Raw genomic sequence first — 26,247 nt, 5'->3', positions numbered from 1 at the left:
AGGGAGAAGGGAGTCCTTGAATGGCAAGGGAGACACAGGGGACCCCCAAATCCACATGGGGTGCTGGGGACCCCAAAATCCAGTGAAGGCACATCAGGCACAAATTCCAAAGAGTTCTGAGTGGGATCCCTCCCATAAATACTAGCCATTGGAAATGGAGAAGCTCCCCAAATTTAGAAGTAACCCCAAAGCCAAAAAGAAACCAAACTACAGAGGAGGCAGGGGTCTCAGTCTTTGGGGGGGCCCCGGATTCCAGAGAAATTGGAAGAGCACTTAGGGATCCCCGCATCTCTCAGGGGAGGGTATGGGGGATCCTGAGGCAGTACTGAGACAGAGAGGAGCATTGATGGGCTGGTGGGCAGGGCTCCCTGGTGACTGGAAGTGTAGCCTAAGGCACAAGGCGGGCTGCGCTGAGAAGGCAGGCAGGCAACTCATCAGCCTGGGTGCGGTGCAACGAGGGCTCCGAGGCACTCCTTTCAATTTTGGGGAGTGACCGTTGCAGCAACTCAATTGTAGCTAGGATCTGGGGGTAGGTGAGGGTGAGGAAGGGTGTTCAGAGCCCCATGGGCACTCCAACACCCCCACTCTAATGGGGAAACAACACACACACACACACACACACGCGCGCACATGCACACACATGCACACATACATGCACAACCAACCATACCTCTGAGCCTTCAAAATGGTTTACACACCATTTTGTGTGTAACCTCCAAGTTCTCTATGTCAGCCTCCCCCCAACCTCCCAAAGGTATTCAGTGCTCCTACACAGCCCACCTGGGGGAAGAGTGGTCGCTCTTCCCGCTGAAACTTGAGGCAGTCAGACAGCAGGCGTCGCATGGCCTTGGGACAGTTGCTAGAGACTTTGCTGAGGTCTGGCGACAGATAGCCACGGCCCACCATGAAGATGATCTAGGACAGGGCAGCAGTAATGTGGTGGTGTTTGGTTTGGGCTGAAAGACCCAGGGATTCTGGGTCTTGAAGGATGTAGGAGACTCATTTTGGGGGAACTGGGATATTTTAGGTATTTGTATCCAGAAGATTTGGGGCTTCTAAGGACTTGAAAGGATTCTCTGCTTGCAGAACTGAGGAGCTTAGGTTTGGAGGTATCAAGGATTGCAAGGTATATGTGTCCCACGGGACCATGAGTCCATAGGTTTCTAGGGCACTTAGAGGCTTAGAAAGTACTCAGTCTTGGGGAAACAGGCAGTTCCTTGTTTGAAAGAGCTTGCATTTCTGCAGGAGTCTGAAGCCCACATGGCCTGTTAAGACTTTTTTCAGAGTCCTAACACTTGGTAGCCTAGAGGACCTTGGGTCTCTGAGGGTTGGGGAGGTTCTGGGCCATGAACCTATAAAACTGGGAGAATCTGGGGCCTAGGACATTGTCACGCGTGCCAGGCCCTCAACACCTGCTAAATACCTAAAGTCTGGGTAATTGTGTAGTCCTATGAGTATTCAGGAAGTACAAAGGGATTATTTCTGGGAGAAACAGGGTTCTGTGGTTTTGGGGACTTGGGAGTCCATACAGCTTCTGGGGATTTGGGAGCCTAAGGGCATTCTTGGTATAGAAATTCATTGGATTCTGGATTTTGAAGGGTTTTTTTTCCCGCAGAGATTGTGGATGTGGAGAACAGAAGAATTTATGTAGGACACTGAAGGGATTTACTCTGGGAGTTCTCTTCTCAAATTCTAGGTTTTGGGGGAAGTGATATTTTGGCCTGTGCAAAGGTGGGGATTTGGGGGAACTGGTAAGGTATAAGGCTCACCTGGTCACGGCTGCCAATGTGGCTGTAAGGCAGTGAGCCAGTCATGAGCTCGTAGAGCACAACCCCGTAGGCATAGACATCCGACTGGAAGCTGTAGGGGTTCGGGTCCTGCATACGAATCACCTCAGCTGCCTTCAATGGACCACAAAAAACAGGGGAACAGTGAAGGTCAGCAAATGGTTCCAGACCCTACTAGTCACACTGAGTACAGCTTGGAGCCTACCACAGAAAGTCAAACAGTAATTGTCTAGACACCTACACCTGGCCCCATCCCTGCTTTGCATTGCATGGCCTGCTCCTGGAGCAGATGTCTCCCTAGGGCCCCATTAGCCTGGCCCAACTCACCATCCAAAGCACAGAGCCTGAGGGCTGCTCCAAGGGCTGGGCCCCACTCCAGCGTGTCTTCACTGTGGCCAGGCCGAAGTCACCGATCTTCACTGTGAGCCCCTCATGTAGGAAGATGTCCACCAGAGTCAAGGGCCACTACAGAGATTCCCAACAGCCACACATCTCACCCTGACTGGGAGGGTCCCATTAACACCCCCATATCAGTCATGTCTCTGACCCTGACTAGTGCCCCCAATGCCTTAAGAACTATTTATATTTAACACCCTCCATGCTTGCCCCATTGTGACCCCTGGCCAGGAAGCCATTTAATGCTTTCAACTCCATGGTGCCTATAATCCTGAAAGGGAACTTCCTATTAATGTTATGGACAACTGCCACACCTCACACCCTGATGAGAGGCCAAAGAACAGCACCTAAACCAGCCACATCTCAACTTCTAACCAAGAGCCCCCCATTTACAACTACTTCACTAGCCATAGCTCTGCCACTTGGCAAGGACTGTGCAACACATGCCCATCTTCATTTCCAGAAGGCTGCACATAAGAAACATCCATCTAAGCCTCTACCCCATTTAATACCCGCCCCCAATCCAGCTCAGGAACAAGGATACTATTAGACTTGAGGTCTCGGTGGATGATGTTCTTGGCATGGAGGTAGCTGTGGGATGGGGGAAGGTAGTAAGTTGGCTGGAGGCTTCTTCACCCTCTCCTCCCCATCCCCTAGCCCCCTTGAATATAGGCTCACTCCATGCCCTGAGCAGTCTGCCTGGCCACATCAATGAGCTGGACCATGTCGAAGCGTGTGTCAGCCACATGCAGGTGGTGGTAGAGGCTAGAGCCCTCACACCACTGTGTGATGATGGCAAATCCTGGCCGGGTCATGAAACCCATGAACAGCAAGATGTTAACGTGTCGGGTCTTCCTGTGGGCAGAGAAGGAGGGTGGTATCCAATGGGGAGGCAAGATAACAAACACCATCACATAATTATGAGCATCAGGAATGGCAATGTTCATGGCTTCTGTCAGTCACCACATCTTGTCTTTTGTGTCACTTAGGGCTTTTGTGAATTTGAGAGATATGTTTGCTTCACTATGATTCTCCACTAGGTTTTCCATCTTAAGCTTCCTCATGGAGTTTGCCAACAAAAACAACTACCCCCACCTTGCTGCCTTCTAGCAGCGCTCTAATCATCAGCACATATACCTCAGACTGACCACTGCCTGGGCCTGTAACCAGTGTATAGACAACAAAGTGAAACATTAATCTTCCTCATTGATATACCATTAATATTGATACCTGCAGGGTCAAAATATGGATGATCCATGATGACTATAGCTTATTCATCACCATGAGAGGCTTAGACATAAAGAGCTTGGAGTCCGAAATTATATCCTAAGTTCACATCAAGCCTTCACCAGTTACTTACTGTGCGACCTCAGGGAAGACATTCAACCACACATTTCTCAACTGCAACATTGCCATGGTAGCTATGATATAGGGATGTCATAGGGGTAAGTGAACAAATAACCTGTAAGGTTCTTTACAATACAGGTGAACACACAGTAAGAACTCTTGAAAATTTCACTGTTTTTACTGTCATTGCTCCCGAGTACCTGGGTACATTTTATAGAAACTGTCAAGGAAAAGCTGCCTTACCCTACTTTTTGCAAAAAACTTCATCCTTTATAGAAGTATTAACTACAGTCAGAAATGGTAACACATGAGACTGGGCATGGTGGCACGCGCCTGTAATCTCAGCTCTTGGGAGGCTGTAAACAAGCCAATCACTACGAGTTTGATCTAGTAGTGAGACCCTGAATACCCTGTAGACCCTTCCCTAAAGTACAAAAAAAAGGAAAGAAAGAAAAAGAAATGGTAACACAAAGGCAAACAACATAGATGATGGTCTGCAACTTTGCTTATGTCAGTGAGGATAACAAAGCAATGAAGATTTAAAAAAATATTTTCATTTTTGTGTTGTTTTTTCATTGCTAGGCATTGAAGCCAAGGCCCACAGTTGAGCTAACACATAAGGATTGACTAGAGGGAAACTTTCATCTAAAATATTAATACAACCTAGGCATGGTGGTGCACACCTGTAATCTCAGCACTCTGGATGGCCAAGGCAGGAGGATCACAAGTTTGAGCCCAGCCTGGGCAACTTTAGCAACTTAATGAGACTGTCTCAAAAAACAAACAAACAAAAAAAGGTTGGGGATCTAGCTCAGTGCAAAGGGGCTGGGTTCAATCCCCAGTACTGCAAAGATATTGCACCGTATATGAATAGAATGTAAATTAGCATACACTCAAATCATTGCCATTTCAGAAAGGAGCCAAGAATAAAAAATCTTCTTACTGTGGCACTCATCATAAAAATATGTATTAATACAGCCCAGAAAACTATGACGATATTGACTGCATAACAAAATTGTGTCTATTTGACAGGGAAAATGCTCATACTGGCATCCATAGGAGTGGCAGAAACTACACACTCTTCGGGATTTGGGGTGTAGCTCAGTGGCAGAGTATTTGTCCAGCATGCACAAGACCCCAGGTTGAATCCTAGACACTACACGTACACACACACACACACACACACACACACTCCCAGAGCCTACTGTCCTGCCTATGCAGAATACAAGTATACAGCACTATGCTACATAGAAACTAGAGCAACAAAAATGGAAAAACCTGGTTTTCTCAGCATGAATGAATATAGCATCAGTTACACACTATTTACGGCAATTATAATCATTAAATGATGATCTGATTATGGTTATTACAACACTGGTCTCTGCATTAAGGTGTCATGATTAATTTATTACAAGACTGCAACACAACCCTAACATGAATGATACAGCACAGCAGAGGGGAAAGAAGGACATCAGCCTCCCCATGACACTGCAGTTAATGACACTAAGCTCTTTACCTATGTGTGGTGGTCACGGGGATGAAGACCTACATGCAGACCCACTCATAGCAGCTAAATGGGAGACCCACATTTTGGGGGCAGAACTGTTAATCACTATCAATATCATTCCAAACACAAAAAAATAACATCAGCAAAGGTCCTTCCCATAGGCCAATTTTCCAGAAAGGGAGGGGATATTCTTAAGAGAAATTACTTCTGGGCTGGTGAGATGGCTCAGTGGTCTAAAGCACCTACTTAGAACAAGCTTAGCAAAGCACAGGGACCGCGGTTCAATCCCCAGCACCACATGCCAGCCAGCCCTGCCCCCTGGTGGGCTGAGCTGGCCACACACACACACACACACACAAATAAATAATAAATAAAATAAATAAGTTTTTTTTTAAAAAAAGAGAAGTTACTTCTGATTATGGTTCCAACAGTATACAAATGCAGGTGACATCCAGGAAGCACCATGGGGCATGGAGTTTCCCAGACAGGTGCTAAGCTGGTGTTGGTCACTACCGCTAGCCCCCATCCACACTTGAGTGACCTCACCTGAGCACTTGCATCTCATTCTTGAAGGCCTGGGCCTGCTCAGCAGTGGGTTGGGCGACCTTGAGCACCTTCACAGCCACATCACCATGCCACCGCCCACGAAACACAGTGCCAAATGAGCCTGTCCCGATCCTCTTCAGCAACTGCACCTCACTGGGCGGCACCTCCCAGTAATAGCCCGAGTCCCGGTACCCCAGGTTCTTCTGTGGGCCAGATAGGTAGAATGTGGGGAGGTTGCCCATATCACTCAACTCATGGTGCTCCCCAAGGTATCCCCTCCAGCGTACCACTTTCTTCTTTTCCTCGGCCAAGGACTTCCGCTCCCGCTGCTCTGAAGGTGACTTGGAATGTGGCAACTTCCTCCCCAAAGACATAGGGCTTCCCCGGGGGCCTCCATCACCACCACCTCTACCACCATCAGCTACAGTTGTGGAAAGGAGAATATATGTGGAAGCAAGGGGGTTGGGAAGAGAGGGTGCCTCAGGGTGTGAGAAGGAGGAAAAGGGTTCTCACCATTGGTGCCGAAACTCTGGGCAGTGAGCTGGAAGAAGGGGACAGGAGTCAAAGCAGGAACTTGGAGATAGGCAGGAATGGCTCTTACCCTTGCAACATCCTCTATGCCACTGTCCCTTTGGCACCCACCTGCATGAGGCTGGAATCCATGGGGGCTGTGGTGCTGACCATGTGGACGTTGGGAGTGGATGTGGAACGGATGCGCTGCAGGGGTGCATTGGCTGGGGCAGAGAACAGGAAGTGCTCTGCCTCTCGATGCTGGGTCCAGGGGCTGCCGGGAAGAAGGCTGTAAGCTTGCTATGGAAGGAAATGGGAGCCAAAAGGGCTGCCCCTACTGCCGTGAACATGAATTTAGCTCACAGAGCCAACTTCTGTAGATCATATTAGTACTCATTTACTGGTTTAAAAAAACCATTTACCAAGTGGCTACTGTGTGCCAGATACCATTCTAGATGGCAGCAAAAGACCTGTGAACAAAACAAAGTTTTTGTCCTTGTGGAGTTGATATTCCAGCAGAGGGAAGGAGAAATGAAGCATAAAGAAATGCATAGTATGTTCATTGGCCACAGGTGCAAGAAAATAAAAAATAAAGCAAAATACGTGGACAGAATGCATCCATAGGCATGTCAGGAGAGGCTTCTCAGAGGTAACACTGAAGCAAAGGTCTAAAGGAGGGATACTAAGGGACAAAGATAACAGGATAGAGAAAGGGTAAGATTTAATTAATTTATTTATATAGGTGTTTTTGAGACAGTTTTGCTACATAGTTTGGGCTGGCCTATAAATTACTATGTAGCCCCGACTGGCCTCTAACTCATGGCGATCCTCCTACCTCAGCCTCTTGAGCACTAGGATTACAGATGCCACACCTGACTAAATATTTTATAATTATATATTTTAACGACTGTATTATTCAAAGGTATTCTGTATATAATATGAATTGTGTATTAAAATGGCAATGTTTAAAAATATATATCATGTTGGGGCTGGTGAGATGGCTCAGTGGTCTAAAGCACCTACTTAGAACAAGCTTAGCAAAGCACAGAGACCACAGTTCCATCCCCCAGCACCACATGCCAGCCAGCCCCGCCCCCTGGTGGGCTGAGCTGGCCACACACACACACACACACACACATAAATAAAATTAAAAAATATATATATCATGTTATATGTTGTAGTATACGTTATACATATAATACATAGATTCACATATTATGTTATAAAAATTCACACATTTTTGTGTGTAGTGCTGTGGATCAAACCCAGGGACTTCTCACTGAATTATAAATCCAGCCCTTTTTATTTTATTGTGAGACAGGGTCTCAGTAAGTCACTAAGTTGCCCAAGCTGGACTCTAACTTGGAATCTCTGCCTCAGCCTCCCAGCCTGATAGGTGTTATCATTTCCCCCAAAAGCCTCATGCAGGCTTTTTCAGAGGTGGCTGAATCTAGAGTGTTGTGTCATGCTGGGAATAAGGCTGCATGATTAGTAAACCAGTCTACGATTCGTTTGGCATAGTTCTAGCTAGGCTTAAGGGCATAAGTGCTATATTTGCCCTTGGGCGGATAGCCTGTGTACAATATAAGGCACAAAAAGAGTTCTCTCTCCCTCATTGCTTTTGCTATCTTGTGGGCATCGTGAACTCTTGTCATCTGTGATGGCTTTCTGCCAAGCCACTCTGCCTTGGAGCCAGCCAACTGTGGACTAAAACTTCTACAAACTGTGAGCCAAATAAACTTTTCCTCCTATAACTTTGGATGCTGAGTATTTTGTCTTGGCAATGAAAGAAAAGTAACTAAGCCACTGTGACTACAGGTATGTGCCACTGCACCCAGCTACTGAAATACTTTTAATGTTCTTTTCACTATTCTGAAATGAAAATCAGGGGTAATTAATCTACATAATAATTAAATATACTCATAACTAAATAATACCCTGATCTTCCCTTTTTAATAACATATGTTGTTTTACATTACATAAAAATATAATGTAACACAAAATCATACAGTATCATGCAATATAGCATGAACACTATGTTATATAAGTATGCATAATATAAAACATATGCCTGTAAATTAGGTATAGGAACATATACATACAATATAGTATTATCATAAAATAAGACAAATAAAAGAGGTAATTAATTTTTTTGTAGTACTGAAGGCTGAACCCAGAGCCTTTGCACTGAGCTATACCCCTAGCCCTTTTTACTTTTTGAGACAAGGTCTTACTAAGTCATTAAGTTGCCTAGGCCAGGCTGAAATGTGCAATCCTTTTGCTTCAGCTACCCAGAGTTCTGGGATTAGGGAAGTAATTTACGACAATATAACATATATTTCAAAGTAGAAGGGCTTGAGCATAGTTATACTACAACAAAGTAGTTAAATGCTTATATATATTTAGTTAATAATAAGAACAGCTCATTATTTACTACTCTATACCAGAGCCTGCTCTAAGCTCTGAACATGCCTTAACTTACTTAATTTTCATCAGAACACTTCATGATAAAAAGTATCACCCCCTACTTATAGATGAGAACACTGGAACCCAGAAAGATTAGGTAACCTGCCCAAGGTACTGGAGCTCCACACCCTTATTCATGCTTATAGGCGCTCAAAAAATGTTTGTCAAGTAAATGAATGAAAGTATGGCTTGTAGTCCACAAAGGCCACCAGATCCTTGTCTCCCCCCAGTAGCCCTTTGACTAAGGCATCCCTACCTGGGAACCTGGGGGGTGAATGGCTCATTCAAGGGACGGTTTGAGGGAGCTTCATGCTGCCTGGAGCCTCCGAACAAATCCTGGACACTGTGGTAGAACCTTAAGGTTTTAAGGGTATAAAATAAGAGGACACGGCTGAGCTATCTGTAAGGGATTGTGGCTGGGCCTCTATCCTTTCCATCCCCAGCCACCCAGGCTGAACTCACTGTCGGCGGTTGGTATTCATGTCCACACAGACTGTGGGGACCTTGGAGGAACAATGCTGATGGAACTTGTAGCCACAGGTTTGGCAGCGGAAACCATGGAACAGAAACTTAAGGCAGAAGTCACAGAAGGCCAGGCTGAAGAATGTCTTGCGTACCTGCTCCCACACAATAAGAAGGCTGAGAACCAATCAGGGCCTTTCTTGCCCCCATGGGCTGTCCCCACTCTCTACGATGCACTCACAAAATTGTGTATGGTCAGTGGCACATCTTCCAGGACCTCCACAATGAGCTCTTCTCCATCCAGGGGGGCAATGGCTGTGTCCCAGGCGGTGACAGTCTTTCTCCTGCAGGTAGCATAGAAAAGAATGAGTGGGAGGGTGGGCAAAGGTCATGCTGACACAGAAAGACCCCAAAAGTCTCTCAGAGCCTACAGTCCACAGACTAATATCTGGCATGTTTAATTCTCCTTCAATTAGTCACTATCTTTGTCCCCATTTTACAGAGGGGAAAACAGGCTCAGCAGGAGAAAGTGACTTGCCCAAAGCCACAAAGAGATGATGGTTAAGTGTTCACGTTCTTCACCACAATGGGAGAAGCAAGTGAAACTATGCAACCAAACCTTAACAGGTGGCAAGCCAGCCTGAGAAAGTGAAACAACAAACAACACCATGTGTAGCTGGGTAAAAAAAATTAAGGAACCCATGAGCTGAGGAAGATCAGAGAAGCCCAACTCAACAGAAGATAGGGAAACTGAGGAAAGAGAGAGCTGATGAGTTAATGAAACTGTGAAAAAGCAAAGCAGATGAACTCCAGGAGGAGGTCACAGAGCAGGTGAGGAGTTATGAGCTAAGTAGTGAAAAAACTGAAGACTTTCCAGGCCCCTGCACTAATGAGGAAATAAAACAAAATATGAATAGGCCCATGGGTTAACCCAACAGGTACAAGACTACCCCAGAGTGAAGAAGGAATGAGATGACTCTGAGGAGGATGGGTGCCCAGTGGGTGGCAGGGGCTGCCACACTTACCCCTTGATGAGTCTATAGACCACACAGCAGTCCTGATTGAGGCCCCGCACCTTGAGGGCCTTGTCTAGAGAGTCGTAGACACTCATGCCATCCCGGACAGTCACCTGTGCATGGGAAGAGGTAGGGAGCCAGCTGATACCCCCACTCCTTTTCAGCGACCCACCAGCCTTTGTCACACTTCCAATCCCAGACCTACGCCCAGGTCCATCCACAATCGCTGCCAGTTTTGCCTTCCTGACTCACCACTGTGCGTTGCTTGTTGGGCAAGTACACTTTGACAGTGCCCACTGCCCGAGATGGCTCGGCTCCATTAGCCGGGGGGCCCCGTGGTGGTTCCATAGAGCCTAAGACTTTGTCAAGATGGACTGAGGTGGGGTTGGGCAGATGCCATGGGTTTTCTAGGAAAAAGTAGACACAGAAATTGAAAGGTCCAATAATGATAGCCTGAAAAAAAAATGGCAGGGAACAACACAAAATTTCAATTCCAGACTCCCGCTGCTGCCTGTATCCTAATTTCTACAATACCTCAAGGACCCTGTTAACAACTGAACTCTAAATCCCTCTTTTGCTCAGACTCTTCTGTTGCTCATCTTACCAGAGTGCTAAGGTCACAAATCACTGTGGTGAGGCAGCAGGATGAAATGGGAGGCAGCACATGCTGACCTGGATGGTACAGTACAAAGGACTCTGTGCTGGGGACTGGGCAATCAGCATGCACTGCACTGGGGGTGTTGGGTACATAATGGACATGAACAGAGTGCACTGTGAGGGAGGTGGCTCAGACAGCGTGACGAGAAATGGGAGATTAGATCTTGCACTTAGTGTGGGAGAAATGGAGGTAAAATCAGTGTTCTTAAAAGGCACAGTGGGCACCTGAGTACTGGATGTAGTGCTGATGGTAGGATCATGGACACTGTGTTAGGGGCTGATGGCAGTCATCCCACTCTGTGATGAAGTCTTTATAGGGGGTCACTATACTGAAGGGAGATGTGATACGATTCACTAAGGACTTTAATGGAGAGAAAAGCTGGTAATAGTGGCTCAGCAGACATTGTTATGGAGAAAGAAAAAGGAAGGTAATGGTGTCAAAGTGAGAAATAAGGAGGTAAGGTGCAAGGAAGGCCTCCAAAGTCTTCCTGACAACTAATGACAATAGACAACTGATGCAAATTTGGTTAGGGGTCACAAAAGGATGTTGGAGAGGGTGAAAGGAGGGGTGATGGGGAAATCCTTGCTTCCCTAGAGGCTGGACACTCATCCAGAATAAGGAAGCCAGAAAATGAGCCACATCTCCATGTATTCCCTGGAGTTAAAGAGTTTAGAAATAATCCAGACAGTACAGGACTAAGCCCCAGGCCCCATTTGACCTGGCCCTGCCTCCCAAAGAGCAAGAGCTCTGCGCAGGCGCACCGCCACTCGCTCACAAGGCGGGCGAAACCATCACCGCAGGTCTGTCCGCCCCACACCCGTGGTCGAGGATGGTCTCGCCTTGGGTCCAACCACTCCTCCGGTTCCGGACGGGGGACGTCAGGGTCCAGGCGCAGCCATCCTGGAGCTGAGTTTTCAGTCCGAGCTCTGTGCCCGTGCCTGACGGCCGCTTTGAAAACCAAAAGCTACCGGGCCTGCCCTCACCTGTCACACCGCTACAGCCTCCAGCGCCTCCATCTTGGGCCTGTCTTCTTGTTTCTTCACAGAGTCCTCCTCCACCGCCCCTCAGACTTTGGCCATTGGCTCTGCGGTACTCAGCCCTCCATTATTATTGGATTATGATCATGCCAGTCAAGGCAGGACCAGCGGAATGTGGTCTTGTTCCGGATTAGCCGAGGTGGTTTGAAACGTCAGGGTCTGGGGTAAATTCGCACGTCCTGACTCGCGCAGGCGCACTCTTGGCGCGAACTGCGTGCCGCGGGCTTTAACCCCAACCATGCCAGGGAATAAAGAAGCAATAGTGTTTTTTGTTTGTTTGTTTTTTGTTTTCTTGTTTTCCAGGTCATTAGAGGCAGACCTTAAAGTATAAGAATCTGGATGGAGAAAACTTTAAATGTAAATTGGAGCAAGTACCCTAAGCACTCTATCAGGGTTTTTCAGTTTCTCAGTTTTACCGTCTTTGAATTGTAAAAATTGTAGAGTTTTTACCAGCTCTACAAGAACCTAGACATGGCCTTTTATAACTGTGGGTTTCTAGTGTGGCTGGGGCAAGAAAGGGTGGTCTTCTCTTCTAGGAGGCTTGGAAAGGTATTGATGAGGATGTGAAAGACAAGCCATAGGTGACCAGGTGGAAAGAGAATTACAGACCTGGAATGGAGCACAGTGACAGTGTGTGAAGTTGTGAAACGATGCTTTTTTTTTAATTTGAATTTTCTTTGGTGTCACGAAGGAGACTTTCCCCGCTTCTTGGAACATTTCCTTTAGAAAACTGGTAAATCTTTTCTTCTGTCCATTTGAGATGTATGTAAATCTCTTAAACTTTTCTGCAGTATTCTTGCAAGTTTCACAATTCCCGGGGAAATTTTCCTTAAGGGCCTTAGAGCTATCTCTTTGAAATGTAAACAACAAAAATCCTTATCTCCGTCTCTGTAGGAATTTCTTGTGCTTTCCGAGCTCCAATTTGTTACCTGCTTGTCATAAAGATCAGAATCTTTATTTTTCCTTTGGATAAAGGCAATTGTGTTTCCTTACAGGTGTTAGAGCAATCTGTATGAAATGTAGACAACAAAAATAACATCCCTATCTCCCTGGGAATTTCATCAGTGTTTTAAGTTGTTATCTGCTAGACATAGAGATAGGAGCCTTACTTTTCCTTTAGATAAAGGCTTTTACCTAAAAGATGGCCACCCCAATTGCTAGATGAATTTGGACAAACTTTGTGGTCTGAATAGTGTTGTCAGCTTTTCTTACTTGAGGACAAGTTAATGGTTACTTTGCGAATGTATATGTACAGATTTGTATCTCTCTGGAGATATGAACCTAAGACATTTCTTTCTGCCCTTGAAATCTCTTTAGCAGATTGCTTGTGATGTACAGCACAATCACATTAAATGGGGCCGGGAGATGGCTCAGTAGAATAAGCACTTGCCTGGCAAGTACAAGGGCCTGAGTTCAATCCCTGGTTCCTCAAAAAAAAAAAAAAATTAAATGCATGTTCAATAATACAACTGTTTCATTCCTTCTGTCTTTATGGGAAGGCTTCACTGGGCTGGCACGGGATTTTCTTTTTTTAATCTTTTTCTCAAGGATATGAATAGTCTTTTGTGTTTACAAGTGACCATATTCTCTTTAGAGACTCACAGAATCCCTCAGTGATGAAATGGGAAAGATCAGAGAGGAAGGTTACCAGATGAGGGAGCCTTACCTTGCTTCAACATGTGTGCCTTTTCTCCCTTTTAGAAGAGACTGAGGCCAGGGTCATGGCATAGTTGAGGCAGGAGAATTGCAAGTTTGAATGTAGCCTAGGCTACTCAGTGACTTAGCAAAAGTCTGTCTCAAAATTAAAAAATAAAAAAGGGGCTGGGGGCTCAATATGAAGGCTCCACTACCTCAAAAGGGGGGAGGGGTAGAATTTCTACATATTGGACTGTCACATAACCTCCATTTCCCATCTCCCCCTTTCTGAGAAATAAACATTTCATACTCTGGGAGTGTAAAATGATATAACTACTTAGAAAACTGTTTGTTACCTGAAAGTTTAATATACACTTTCCATGTAAGTCAGCAATTAATACTTCCAGGTATTAATTTCAAATACTAACAACCAGCTCTGGAGGAAAAAAGCTTATTTGTAGCGTTTGCCCACTGTGGTGTAAGCTGGGAAAAGTTCTGCACACCTGTAATCCCAGCATTCAACAGGCTGAGGCAGAAAAACTGCTAAGTTTGAGGCCATCCCAGACTAGATAGTGAGTTCAAGACCAGCCTGAACTACATAGCAAGACACTGTCTCAAAAAGAAGTGGTCTAAAGACTCCCACCATGCTACCAATTTGATGTAATTAAACCAGAGTAGAGAAGGGATACACAAAGTCAGCTGTGATAAGCTGGCCATATATATAATGTTACTGTGCTATGTCCTCATAAAAGAATGTAAATAAATGTTCAGATCAGCTTTTTTCATGATAGCAAAAGAACTGAAATCAGTTTAACTGTTCCACACTTGAGTTGACAAAGAAATGCAACAGTGGGATAATGGACTACTACTCACCCACGAAAGGGAATATGATATATAGGACATCGTGGGTAAGTCTCCTAGATTTAAAACTCAGAGGAAGGGCTGGGGAGATGGCTCAGTGGAATAAGTACTTCCCTGGCAAGTGCAAGGGCCTGAGTTCAATCCCCGGTTCTGAAAAAAAAGAAAAAAAAAAAAAAAAAAAAAAAACCTCAGAGGAAGAAGTCAGATACCAAAAGAAATACTAGCATGGTGTGATGGTACATGCCTATAATCTCAGCATTCAGGAGGCTGAGGCAGGGGGATTGTGAGTTCAAACCCATCTTAGATTAAGTAGCAAAGGGAGAGAGAAGAGGGAGGGGATGGGGAAGGCATTGTTCTATTTGTATGAAATTCTAAACTGCACTGTGAGATTAGTTGTTAAGGGAGAATGCAATGGGCATTGCTCTTGGATGTGATTTGTTTTCACCAAAATTCATGGTGCAATTTGGCTGCCAATGTTGGCTGTTGCAATTGGAGCCTTTAAGAGGGATTAGGGATTTTCTTTTGAAACTGGGTTGGAGAGTGGGTTTTTATAAAATATCTGGCATATAATATTTTGTATGGCAATATAATATTTTATAAATATCTTTGTCCCCTAATCTCTTTTCTACCTGGTATCCTCCTTTCCACTTTCCATCATGAAGTCCTCACCAGAAACCAAGCAGATGCTTACACCATGCTCTTGGACTTCTTAGCTTCCTGAACTATTGTCTTGGTTACTTTTCTTATTCCTGAGACAAAATACCTGGCACCCAAAACTAAAAAAGGAAAGGTTTATTAGCTGACAGTCTTTCCGTAATTGGCTGGTTCTAAGGCAAGGTTGCATGGAAGAGGGGCATCAGATTAGAGAAACAGTTCATGGCAGGCAAAAGGCAGAGAGCAAGCAAGCGAGGGACCAGTGACTAGCCTCTTTCTGTCCCTTATATTTTACCCAGGATACCCATAATGGTTGGGTCGCACTCTCACCCTTAATCCTAGCATCACGTCATGAATCAATCCCAGCATCACATCTTTGATCCCAACAGAACCACCCTAGATCTAGCTACCCCACCAAAAGCCCCACCTATGACTTCATGAGGCATTGGAGGGACATCTAGGTAAGCCATAACAACCATGAATCCAAAAAACCCTCTTTTTAAATAAATAACCCCATCCCATGTGTTCTCTTATAGCAACAGAGAATAGACTAGGAATGACACACAAAAAAAATGTCACTGGTAATTGGAATACCCTGTACACATTCATCAAAAGTCACTGAATTGTATACTGAAAATGGACATACATTTTACTCTATTAAAAGTATACCGGGGGCCTGCCCCTTAGCTCAGTTCTTTAAGTGGCTGCTTCAACAAAGCAGTCAGTCTCAGGTTGCTGTGGTTCGATCCCCACAACTCCAGCCAGCCAAACCTGCCCTGAAGGCATTCAGAGCAAAAAAAAAAATGTGTACCACAATAGAAAAATGATGGCAAAAATAGCTTCAAACAGCCTAAACATTTTGATTTCTTGCCAGTTCTTATTCGTTAGATATATTAAACAATTCTCTTTTCTGAAATTAAATCCCTGGTAACCTCTCCAGTCCCCAACTCCCAATGCAGAGATTCCTGGGACACAGGAATAGCTGCTGCTGAAGCTCAGTGAGGTGCTGTAAATAGTGGGGGTATGCAGTTTTTGATAGGTTTCTTTTTCCTTTTTTATGTATTTGATACAGGGTCTCACTGTGCAGCTCGGACTCTTACTGATCCTCCTGTTTTCAGCCTCCCCTGTGCTAGGATTACAGATGTGTGCCACCATGCCCGGCCTTGAGGGCTGGCTCAGTGTGCCCAGGAGGGTCCAGTGTGGCATGTCGTGCCAGGGATCGAACCCCACTCCCTGTGCTTGCCTAAGCAGGCGCTTAGTCTGCTGAGCTATCTTGCCAGCCCTGCTCTTCTTTTAAGACAGGATTTTACTATGCAGTTCAGGTTGTTCTGGAATTCACAGTGATCCTCCTACCTCAGCCTCCCAAGTGATGGATTACAGGTGTGTGCCACCATGCCTAGCTATTTAATTTGTTTTAAAACTTTAATTTATAGGCCATATTTGAAGACCTCTTACTCTTTTGCCCAATATTTACAAAAAGATGAGCAAAATCCCAGTGTAAGCTCTCTGGACAGATGTTGTGCAGGGAAGAAGAGAGAGACATCATGCAAAAGTGGGAGCCAAAGTCCATTCAGAGGCAGCCCTTCCTCTTGTTGATCTGTGCATCCCAGGTCACAAGGCTACCCAGCGACCTCACAAGTGCCCGACAAGACATGAAGGCACATGAAGTCATTGGGATTTTCTTTCTTCTCTCTCTCTCTCTCTCTCTCTCTCTCTCTCTCTCTCTCTCTCTTTCGGAAACAGGGGATATCAAACTCAGGACCTTATGCTTATGCATGCCAAGCAGGCAGTTTATGCCACTGAGCTATCTCCCAGGCCCAACTAGCCTCATCCTTATTGTCATTATCACACTGAAATCCTCACAAGCACCATGTAGATACTTCTCCAGGATATGAGAGAAAATATCGAAAGAAAATAATCCTAAATTGAAAATGCATTTAATGTACCTAACCTACAGACTTTCACAGCTTCTCCTGAACACTTAGCCCATGTTTGAGCTGAATCATCTAACAGAAAGCCTACTTTCTTTCTTTCTTTTTTAATGTATTTGGTACAGGGTCCTACTACGCAGCTCAGACTCATAGTGATCCTCCTGCTTTCAACTTCCCCAGCGCTGGGATTACAGGCGTGTGCCACCATGCCCAGTCTCAGTGGCCAGCTCAGTGTGCCCAGGGATGGACCAGCACAGCATGTGGTACAGGGGATCAAACCCTGGTCCCTGCACTTGCCTAAGCTGGTGCTTAGTCCACTGAGCTATCTCACTGGCTCTGAAGACCTACTTTCTAACGAAGTATTGAATGGTTTAGGTAGCACAGGGGTTGACCTGACACTGGGCTCACAGCCCCTGCCCAGTTTTTCCAGAAAGGGTGGGGCTGTTTTTTGCTAATATATGGCAAAGCTCCAAATTCACTTAGAAGTTTCTACTGAATGTGCTTTCATACCTTCCTAACACAGAAAACTTTAGTTAACCATCTAAGTTGGAGATCATCTGTATTCAGACAAAATTTAAAACCTCAACTGGCTGATTATGGTTTTCTGACATCCTCTTGAAAGTTAATCTGCCTAGAAATAGTCAATGATTTAAAAGTAGTTTCTGGGACAGGCTTGATGGCATAACTGGTAATGCCTGCACTGGGGAGGGTGAGTCAGGATTGCAATGAGTTGGAGATCAGTCTGGGATACAAAATGGCTTCAAAACCAGCCTGAACTGCATACATAGCAATACCCTATTTCACTCCCTCAAATTAGTTGCTGCTTATTATAGAAGAACAATTTAATATTGTATTATTCGTTATAATTTAATTTGCAAGTTTTTACATTCACTGAAACTTGTCTTAAAATGAAATCTGAAGTATTCACTGATGGCTGTTGTAATGTTAACCATTTTATAGCTGAAGAAACTGAGGCTCACGCTTCCTAATCCGAGGGACAAGGAGAGTACTCCAGGAATTCAAGTCCGATTTGTGTTTAACAAGAGTGCAAGCCAGAGACGCCTTCTTAAGGAATCTCAGATCCACCCCAGCGGTTCTTGTGTGCCTGACGACCTCTTGCAAAACCTGCCCTTCTCATTTTCCATCGAGTCCGTCCCTGCCGCGCCTGGAAAGCGCTATCTTTGAGTCCCCAGACCACCGCCTCTTTCTCACTACCCATTTTAGGAGAAATAGCCGCGCACAAACATTTCCCTGAGCGCAGACCACGGGCTGACTCAGTCTCCGCAACAACCAGCTAGACCTCCGACGGGCAGCAGGATCAACCAATGGCAGTGCAGCAGAAAGCAGGCCGTGCGGTGCTGCGGGCACTGATAGATTTGACCTCAGTTCCAGAACCTCTGATAGACCAATCGCTGTGCACAGGAGGTGGCTTTTGGGGCTGTTCCAGCCAGTGGGAGGTGGATTGAACCTGAGTTTTGTTGCAAACCAGCAGTTTAAGGTTACTTTCTCATTAGTGGTAAAGCAACAGTAACTGTCCTGTTCAAAAAGCTTTAATAAAGGCAGAGTATGGAAATTTCCAGTTCTAGCTATTCCTTGAAGGGATTTTTTGTTTTTAATACACAGCCCTGAGGTTAGAAATGTACGTTATTCATAAGTCAACCAATCATAACTTTAATTTTTCTTATTAAAAAATTCTTAACAAAATGAAGTGAGCAGTAATTTGAATTTGCTAGCCCTGCATTTCAAATTGATGAAAAGTATACCACTAAACCATGACAGTGTTCTTTTGTTTTTTAAAAAGTTCATTAATGTTATATACTGTATGTTTATATTTTCTATAAAATTATTTTTTTAATTTATTTTTGCGGTACCAAGGATTGAACTCAGGACCCTGTGCTTGCCAGACAAGCACTTATTCTACTGACCTATCTCCCTGGCCCTATATAAAATTAAACGAAAGTTTAAAATGGTTTTGTATGTTCAATTATGAAGCTGAAGGATCAGATGAGTGGAAAAATACTGAAATCAAATGAAAGTTCTATAATTTTATTATTAAAGATTTACTCTGATGAGGACCTCTTATGGTAAGTATGATGATTTCTTTTTTCTTTTCTGGTGCCAGTATGAAAATAGTTCAGCAAAGGGATCAGCATACATCTATAGACAGTGGGGGCCACCTTTGAGATGTCATGAGCAGGAACAGATACCTCTCATCCGCCCCTGCAGCTCCCTTGATGGAGATTACTATATTCAATATGGTTAGTAATTATTTAAAATTGTAATTAACTTTAATAAAAGCAAAACAGTGTTTTCCCCAACACTAGTGAACCCTGCCCATACTGGGGATTGAACCCAGGGCCTTTCCAGTGAGCTACTTCCCCAGATCTTTTAAAAAATTTTATTTTTTAAATTTTGAAGCAGAGCTTTACTAAATTGTTAAATTGCCCAGGCTGGATTTCAACATTTTTAATCTTTCTGCCTCAGCTTCTCAAGTGCTGGGATTATAGGCTTGTGCCTATACACCCAACTAGCTGTATAATTATTGATGCTATTCGTATATTGCATACATTTTTCTATATATAAAATAATTTCTAATACTCTTGTGCCATCCGTGTAAATGTTGTGTACCATCTTGTGGCATGAGAAAAACAATTTTGAAATATCCAGAATGTTTTAGTACTTGACAACTCATCTAGCTAGAAGGCGAGTATCTCTAGGGCCTTGCTATGTGTGATCCCAGACAAGTCGTTACCTCACTCAGTGTCTCAGTTTCCTCATTTTTAAGTTTTTTCAGAACTGGGCATGGAATCCAGGGGCACTCTACCGCTGAACTACGTCCCAGCCCTTTTTTCCTTTTTTCTTTAGAGACAGTGTCTCTCGAAGTTTCTGAGGATAGTCTTGAAATTGTGATCCTCCTGTCTTAGCCTCTTAGTAACTGGGATTACAGGCTTGCATCACTATGCCCAGCTGTCCATTCATCATTGAACCTAAGCATAAAACAGTTTTCCTTGCGTCTTTGAGGCTTCACTCTGAAGACTCCTGTGTCACATAAAACTTTGAATACATTTATTGGATTTTTGCTGTATAATAAAATACAGACATGTTGTCCCCCACCCTTATAATGGGTGAGGAGAGGGAATACACCTTTCTGCCTTTATGTAATCATAAATTTTATTTCCACTCTCTTGCTTCTTCTAACTTCTCTATTTTCTTTCTTTTTTTCTTTTCTTTTCTTTTCTTTTCTTTTTTTTTTTTTTTTTTTTTTTTTTGCGAAATCAGGGATTGAATTCAGGCCTGGGCACTTGCCAGGCAAGTGCTTATTCTACTGAGCTATCTCCCCGGCCCCTATATTTTCTTTTTTGAAAATTGAATATTCAAAATAAAAGAACAATGCTGTGTAAAATATGGGCAATAAAAGAATGTAACAAGTTTAGCATAATCTCTTCACTAGTAACCACTGTTTGCCATTGTAATGTATTTCTTCTTAATGTATCTTCCCTATTTCTGTGTCTTTTAAATACATTTTAAAAGGAGAATTGAACCTTGGGATAAAAGCCTGGATATCAAATACTTACATCCCAGTTCATATAATAGGAGTCCTTTTTGAAGCCACTAGTTATTCTTAGAAACCATTTCTACCACCTCCATGACTAAAAGGAAGCGCAGCCGCCATCTATCCTCAGCGAGCAGCTGGAAGTGGAACCCGATAGCCCTGTGGGCGGAGCGTGGGAGGCGAGGCCTCCTGGTTCCTGATTTGCTCCTGTAGCCAGCCGCCTCGTAGGTCTGTGCTGTGTCGCGGTTCCAGCGCAGGGCCCTCTGCTGGGCTCTGTGGAAAATTCCATCCAGAAAAATTTCTGGAAAGAAACCATGGAGAAGTTAGGGGTGAAAATCTGAGAAGCAAAGGAAATGACTAAGTATGCGTTTGATTTTGTACACAGGTTGAAGATTGTTTGAAAGATGTGTTTAGGTCAGCAAATTAGAAAGCCCATTTCCTCTCTCTTTTTTTGGCTAGCAACACCCGAGATGTATTGCACGTGAGTTTACATTCTAAAAGTTAGTGATTGAAAGGGTGCTTTCATTTTTTTTGAGTCAGGGGTTCTTTATGCAGTTCCAGCTGGCCTTGAACTCACTGTGTAGCCTAAGCTGGCCTCGAACTCAGGCAGAAGGGTGCATTTTTGCCATCACTTAAAAAAACAAAACTATATAATTTGTGACATCCACAATTTTATTGTGTTTAGAATCTTAATTAACTTATTAGTTTTTTTAATATTTAACTTTGTATCTAGCTGGGGTAGTATAAAATATGTTCTGTGTCTTAGTCTTTTCTTCTCAGAATCACTTGTCTGCAGCTGTAATTACATAATCTGGGTCTGTGTTTCATGAAGTAAAAAATGAAGTTGAGGACAAAGAGGGTAGACAAGAGGATCGTCTATTATAAACAATTAGCTGGCCATAGCGGTGCACACTTGTAGTCCCTGAACTGGGGAGACTGAGGCAGGAGGATCATTTCGAATTAGAGACCAGCCTGTATTACAAAGTGAGTTCAAGGCCAGCCTGAACTGCATTGCGAGACTCATCTCAAACAAACAAACAACAATGAAAAGAACAACAAAGAACAGTGAAATAGCTCGAGATAGTTGCGAGGGGACCAGAAAGTGGGTTTCTGTGGGGACTTTGTCTAGGAGACTTTATACCAAGAAATGACCAGTGATCACACCACTCTGAGTCCAACTAAGGTCAACTTAGAGTACTAAAACAAGCTCACTTAAACTAAAAATGGGTCTAAGAAGAATCTAGACGCATAGCAAGTATATGTTTGTGAGATGCCTCTTGGCCTCTCTCCTATCCAACTGGTTCATTAGAAGAGCACAGTAAGAAGGAAAACCCAATTTCCAGATAGGCAGAAGCACTTATCACAGCGATCATCCCTATCTTGCTTGTTATCGTCCTGAACTTAATTGCCCACCTGGTTCTCATTAACGCTGGACCTCAGCCTCCTGCTTATCTGACCAAGCAGTTCCTCATGAGCTGCCTGCTATCTTCTATCTAACTTGCCTGTCTATGAAGCACCCAAATGGAGGGGCAGAGGATGTTGTGAATCTGTTTGCTTAGAGGCTTGAAATGCTTCGATAAGAATCTTTAGACATTATCAATGCTGATGTAGGGTCAGTCTTTGCTCTTTGTATAAGCTACTTGTTTAAGATATTAATAAAAAGAGAGGAGGGTAATTGCTCACTGCATTATAGACTTTCATAGAATGGGATACATCCTAATACATCCTTGAAAAGGAATGCACTGGCAGGGAGACATGTGACATGCTCAGTGTCCTGGGTTCAGTTCCCAGGACCACGTGGGGGGAGAGCTGTGGTGGAATGCACTAAATTGGAAAGAGGCCATTATTTCATTGCCAAATGAATAAAAATAACTTGCAGAGCAATAAGTGTTCACTGATCTTATTTTAGTTAAAATAATTACCTTAGTATAAGAACTGCAAAAAGTTCAGAAGCACATGTAAACAAATTTTAGGGGCCCTAATTCTACAATATTTTTCATTATTCCTAATTTGTTAATTATAAAAATATTTGGCCTTAGTTTTAATTGAATTCTTCCAAGTTGTGTCTTTTTTTTTCCTTTAGATTTTGTTTTTGAAGTACATTCCAAGCTTTTGTCCTAGTGGAATTTTTTCTTTCTTTCTTTTTTTTTTTTTTTGCTATTGTAGTTAGGAATAATATATAAACTATTTTTATTTTTCCCCCAAGTAACTACTAGAGCACCCTGCAAATATTTGAAAGTTATTTGAATTTCTCAGGAAACTAACACATAGAGAAAATACTGACAACTTTTAAGAAAGAAAAGTTTCAGAATCCTTTAAAAGGGTGGAGTTTATATGTGGTGAATGGTAGAAGAAGGAAAGCCAGAGCAGAGGCAATTAATCCAAACATGACTGAAAATAGAACCATGTCAGAACATTGCTTGAATAGGGAAAAGGCCTAGCAGCTTGACATTCTGATACATGCTATTTTGGCATCAAAGTCCCAAGTTGGAAAGGCAGAAAAAGCTTTTCATGGCTTTTATCTTAAGTTAGTCAGAAGAGCAATCATAGTACAGCTGGGTGCAGTGGTCCATGCTTGCAGTCTCAGCTACCAGGAAAGCTAGGATGGGAAGATGGCCTAAGTCAAGGAGTTTAAGACCAGCCTGGGCAACATAGATCTTGTCCAAAGGAATGGAAAAACAGGACAAGTAATTTGTTCTTTTTGTCTTTGAGCCAACCAAATGGAAGGTCGTTTACTGTAATGTGTTTCTGTGCTTCGTATACTCACTTGTTGGCTAAAACTGTTGGGTACAAAGATATTGCTGGACAGGTTTGAATCACTATAAAATTTAAGATATTCTCATACACTTCAGCTACATCTACTCATATAGGATATTAAATATAGTCATCATAAGTCAATTATACATACATACATACATAAAAATAATATATCTTATTAAATAGGTTTCACAGTATTGGAGAATTTTCAATGTTGGAAAAATAATGTAATGACTACCACCCTTAGTTTTTCATGCAGTTCTATTAATGAGGCTGAGCATCTTTTATATTTTTTGCCCCTTTTGTTAATCACTTGTTTAAGTTTTTTATCTACTTTACTTAATATAGCTTATAGTCCAGACACTAATCATTTATTCGCTTTATTCATTATTGGCTTAGAAAATATTGTCTCTTTGTCCATGAATTTTTTTGGTTTTTTGGTAGGCTTTTTTTTGTTTTTGTTTTTTGAAACAGGCTTTCACTATGTCATTCAGGCTGCCCTTGAACTCACTTTGTAACCCAGGCTGGCCTCTAACTCACAGTGATCCTTCTGCCTCAGCCTCTCAAGTGCCTGGCTGATAGTGTGCTTTAATCAATGTTTTTTGTTTTATTTTATTTATTTTCATTTTTTATTCTCTAGGGTAGTGGAGATTAAACCCAGAATCTCTCATGGCCTAAGTCAAGGAGTTTAAGACCAGCCTGGGCAACATAGATCTTGTCCAAAGGAATGGAAAAACAGGACAAGTAATTTGTTCTCTTTGTCTTTGAGCCAACCAAATGGAAGGTCGTTTACTGTAATGTGTTTCTGTGCTTGTTTTATTTTATGTGTTTGCTAGGCAAGTGCTCTAATACCATCCCTTTTAAATAGTTTTTATTTGAAATTATTTAAGCTAGAAAATCTAAAAATATGATTAAAATGCTTTAAAACTATGTCAAAGTGAATTACTATCTGATGCCCTATCATACCTGAATACTTCAGAGTTTTATATACAAGAGGCTTCTCCTACATAACCTTGGGATGTCAGCAGAATCAAGACCATCACATGACTACTGTCTGCCCTTCAGATCCCTTCAGGTTTCACTTGTTGTCCCTGTTGGTTCCAGTAGAGCAAAGGAACCAGGTTAGTCCTCAGCTGCCATTGCTTTGATGTCCCTTCCTTGGAAGAGTCCATGCATTAGTCATTCTTGGTCTTTGGGAACCTTTTGAAAATGACAGGGCAATTATGTAGAATGTCCCTCAACTTGGAGATACCTGATGCTTCCTCATAATTAGATTTAGGTTATGTATCTTTAATTTTGGATATATATATATATATATATATATATATATATATATATATATAGAGAGAGAGAGAGAGAGAGAGAGTCTTGCTGAGTCAGCTGCCCAGCCTGGCCTTTATCTTGTGATCTTACTGCCTCAGCTTCCCAGAGTGGTAGAATTACATGTTTGGGGAATTATATATATGTATATTTTGGATAGTATGTAACCCCGGCTATGCAGGTTTTATATCTTTGTCACAGATGTTGCAGAAGTGATATTGTGCCCTTGGTGCATCCTAGGTGACCATGACTTCAGTTTGTCCTGCTGATAGTGACACTTCCTGTGGTTACCTGATGAGAGTTAGTCTACCAGACTTCACCAGGAACTTGTTTTTCTTCTTGTAATTAACAAGTAGTTTGCTTAAAGGCACTGAGGGCATGTAACACTCTGCTACTTGTCACATTTTCACTTCATTTATTTATGTCAGTATGGATTCAGGGTCTGCTATTTCACACAATGAGTTGCATCAATTATTTTTATCTTAAAATTGTCATTATTTTTATTATACAAGTTAGGATGAAGACAATGAAGTAATACAAGAAGAAAACATGCAGAGTCATATGAGTGATTGTACATGATACTTTGTGTAAGTTAGCATGCCTGGCAAAACGCTTTTTTTTCTTTGGTGGAACCAGGGATTGAAAGCAAGCCCTTGCACTTGCCAGGCAAGCACTTATTCTACTGAGCCATCTCCCCGGCCCATGCCTGGCGAAATTCTCAGGAGTTGAGACTCGTGCTATGAGTCTTTCCAGCATCACCTGAACATGGCCGCCTGGAATTTCCAGTTGGGCATCCCTTCCTGGGGGAATAATGGAACCACTGTGCTAGCCAAGCCTCCAGTGCTAACTGCATATCACATACTGCTGGAAGTGATTTATAGGTATTACCCACCTTTTGTAGCTGAGGAAGCTGAGGCGTGGAGGGACTCAGCCAGGGCTTCAAAATCAGCCAGTGGCAGGGCAGGATGTGTGGCTCTCACTGCCATGTTCTTGCTTATTCTTCTCTTCGCCTCCATAACATTCCTTTCCATCCCACCTTCTCCCCTCTGGTTATCACTGTGTAGCCATGATCTAAGTCAGATAATAATGATACTGGGTGAGCGTTCACTTTTAAATATTAAACCTTTGGGTGGTAAGGGGTGTAGCTATGTAGCTCAGAGGTAGAGCATATGTGAAGCCCTGGATTGAATCCCCAGCATCAAAACAAAAAATTAAACTTTTTGCTTTTGAGATCATTGTTGATTTCCATACAAGTGTAAGAAACAACATAGAGGGATCTATGTCCCCTTTCCCCAGGTCTCTCCAAAGGTGACAGCTTCCAGAACTACAGTGCAATGTCACAGCCAAAATAGTGCCATTGATACAGTCTGCCGGACATCTTCTGTTGTTTTATTATTACATTTGCTACCCTTGAGCCCTCCACCTCCCCTTCCCGTGTCCCCAACTCCAAAACTAATCGGTGTTGTCTCTAGAATTTTGTCATTTTAAGACAGCTCGATAGATGGAATAATACATAAAGTATGTCACCTCTTGGATTTGGCCATGTACGCTCAGCTTAATTCTCTGGAGATTCATACAAGTGGCTGCATGTATCAACATCTTGTTCCTTTTTATCATCAAGGGGTATTTCATAATGCATATATCACTATTTACCCATTCGCCTATAGAAGATGGCTTGTTTCCACTGTTTTGCTGTTACTATTTTTTTTTGGTACCAAAGATCAAACTTGAGACCTTGTGATTGCCAGGCAGGCACTTATGCCTCTGACCTGTATCCCTGGCCTTGTTTTGCTGGTACTAATAC

At 43.2% G+C, this 26,247-nt stretch overlaps 1 protein-coding gene across 2 annotated transcripts; it reads right to left on the bottom strand.

Annotated features, from left to right (window-relative positions):
* Positions 1-208: 208 nt before the first annotated feature.
* Araf (A-Raf proto-oncogene, serine/threonine kinase) lies at positions 209-11,770 on the bottom strand. 2 transcript variants are annotated; one of them, XM_023717828.1, is made up of 16 exons: positions 11,679-11,770; positions 10,290-10,444; positions 10,047-10,150; positions 9,263-9,365; positions 9,022-9,176; positions 8,816-8,914; positions 6,226-6,367; positions 6,097-6,124; positions 5,871-6,004; positions 5,584-5,786; positions 2,862-3,038; positions 2,728-2,774; positions 2,115-2,233; positions 1,770-1,901; positions 781-915; positions 209-523 (listed from the first exon to the last, which is right to left on the bottom strand). In XM_023717828.1, the coding sequence occupies exons 2-16, from the start codon at positions 10,383-10,385 to the stop codon at positions 389-391; spliced, it is 1,809 nt and encodes a 602-aa protein (XP_023573596.1). In that variant the 5' UTR covers positions 10,386-10,444; positions 11,679-11,770; the 3' UTR covers positions 209-388. The 2 variants fall into 2 exon arrangements, with proteins under 2 accessions (XP_023573596.1, XP_023573597.1); XM_023717829.1 differs by lacking the exon at positions 11,679-11,770 and adding an exon at positions 10,642-10,715.
* Between the last annotated feature and the right edge of the window lie 14,477 nt (positions 11,771-26,247).

The sequence above is a fragment of the Octodon degus genome, unplaced genomic scaffold (assembly GCF_000260255.1).
Source record: "Octodon degus isolate 3935 unplaced genomic scaffold, OctDeg1.0 scaffold00055, whole genome shotgun sequence".
Taxonomy (NCBI): Eukaryota; Metazoa; Chordata; class Mammalia; order Rodentia; family Octodontidae; genus Octodon; species Octodon degus.
The sequence above is the reverse complement of the archived record's forward strand: the minus strand, read 5'-3'. Positions and strand labels throughout refer to the sequence as shown.

Excerpts from the sequence above, each read along its gene's own strand:
- Araf (XM_023717828.1), bottom strand. The coding sequence starts at position 10,385 with ATGGAACCACCACGGGGCCCCCCGGCTAATGGAGCCGAGCCATCTCGG. Across the intron at positions 6,368-8,815 it reads TTCACCCCCCAGGTTCCCAG|CCCCTGGACCCAGCATCGAG; the intron begins GTAGGGATGCCT and ends TCTTCCCGGCAG. Across the intron at positions 3,039-5,583 it reads AATGAGATGCAAGTGCTCAG|GAAGACCCGACACGTTAACA; the intron begins GTGAGGTCACTC and ends CTCTGCCCACAG.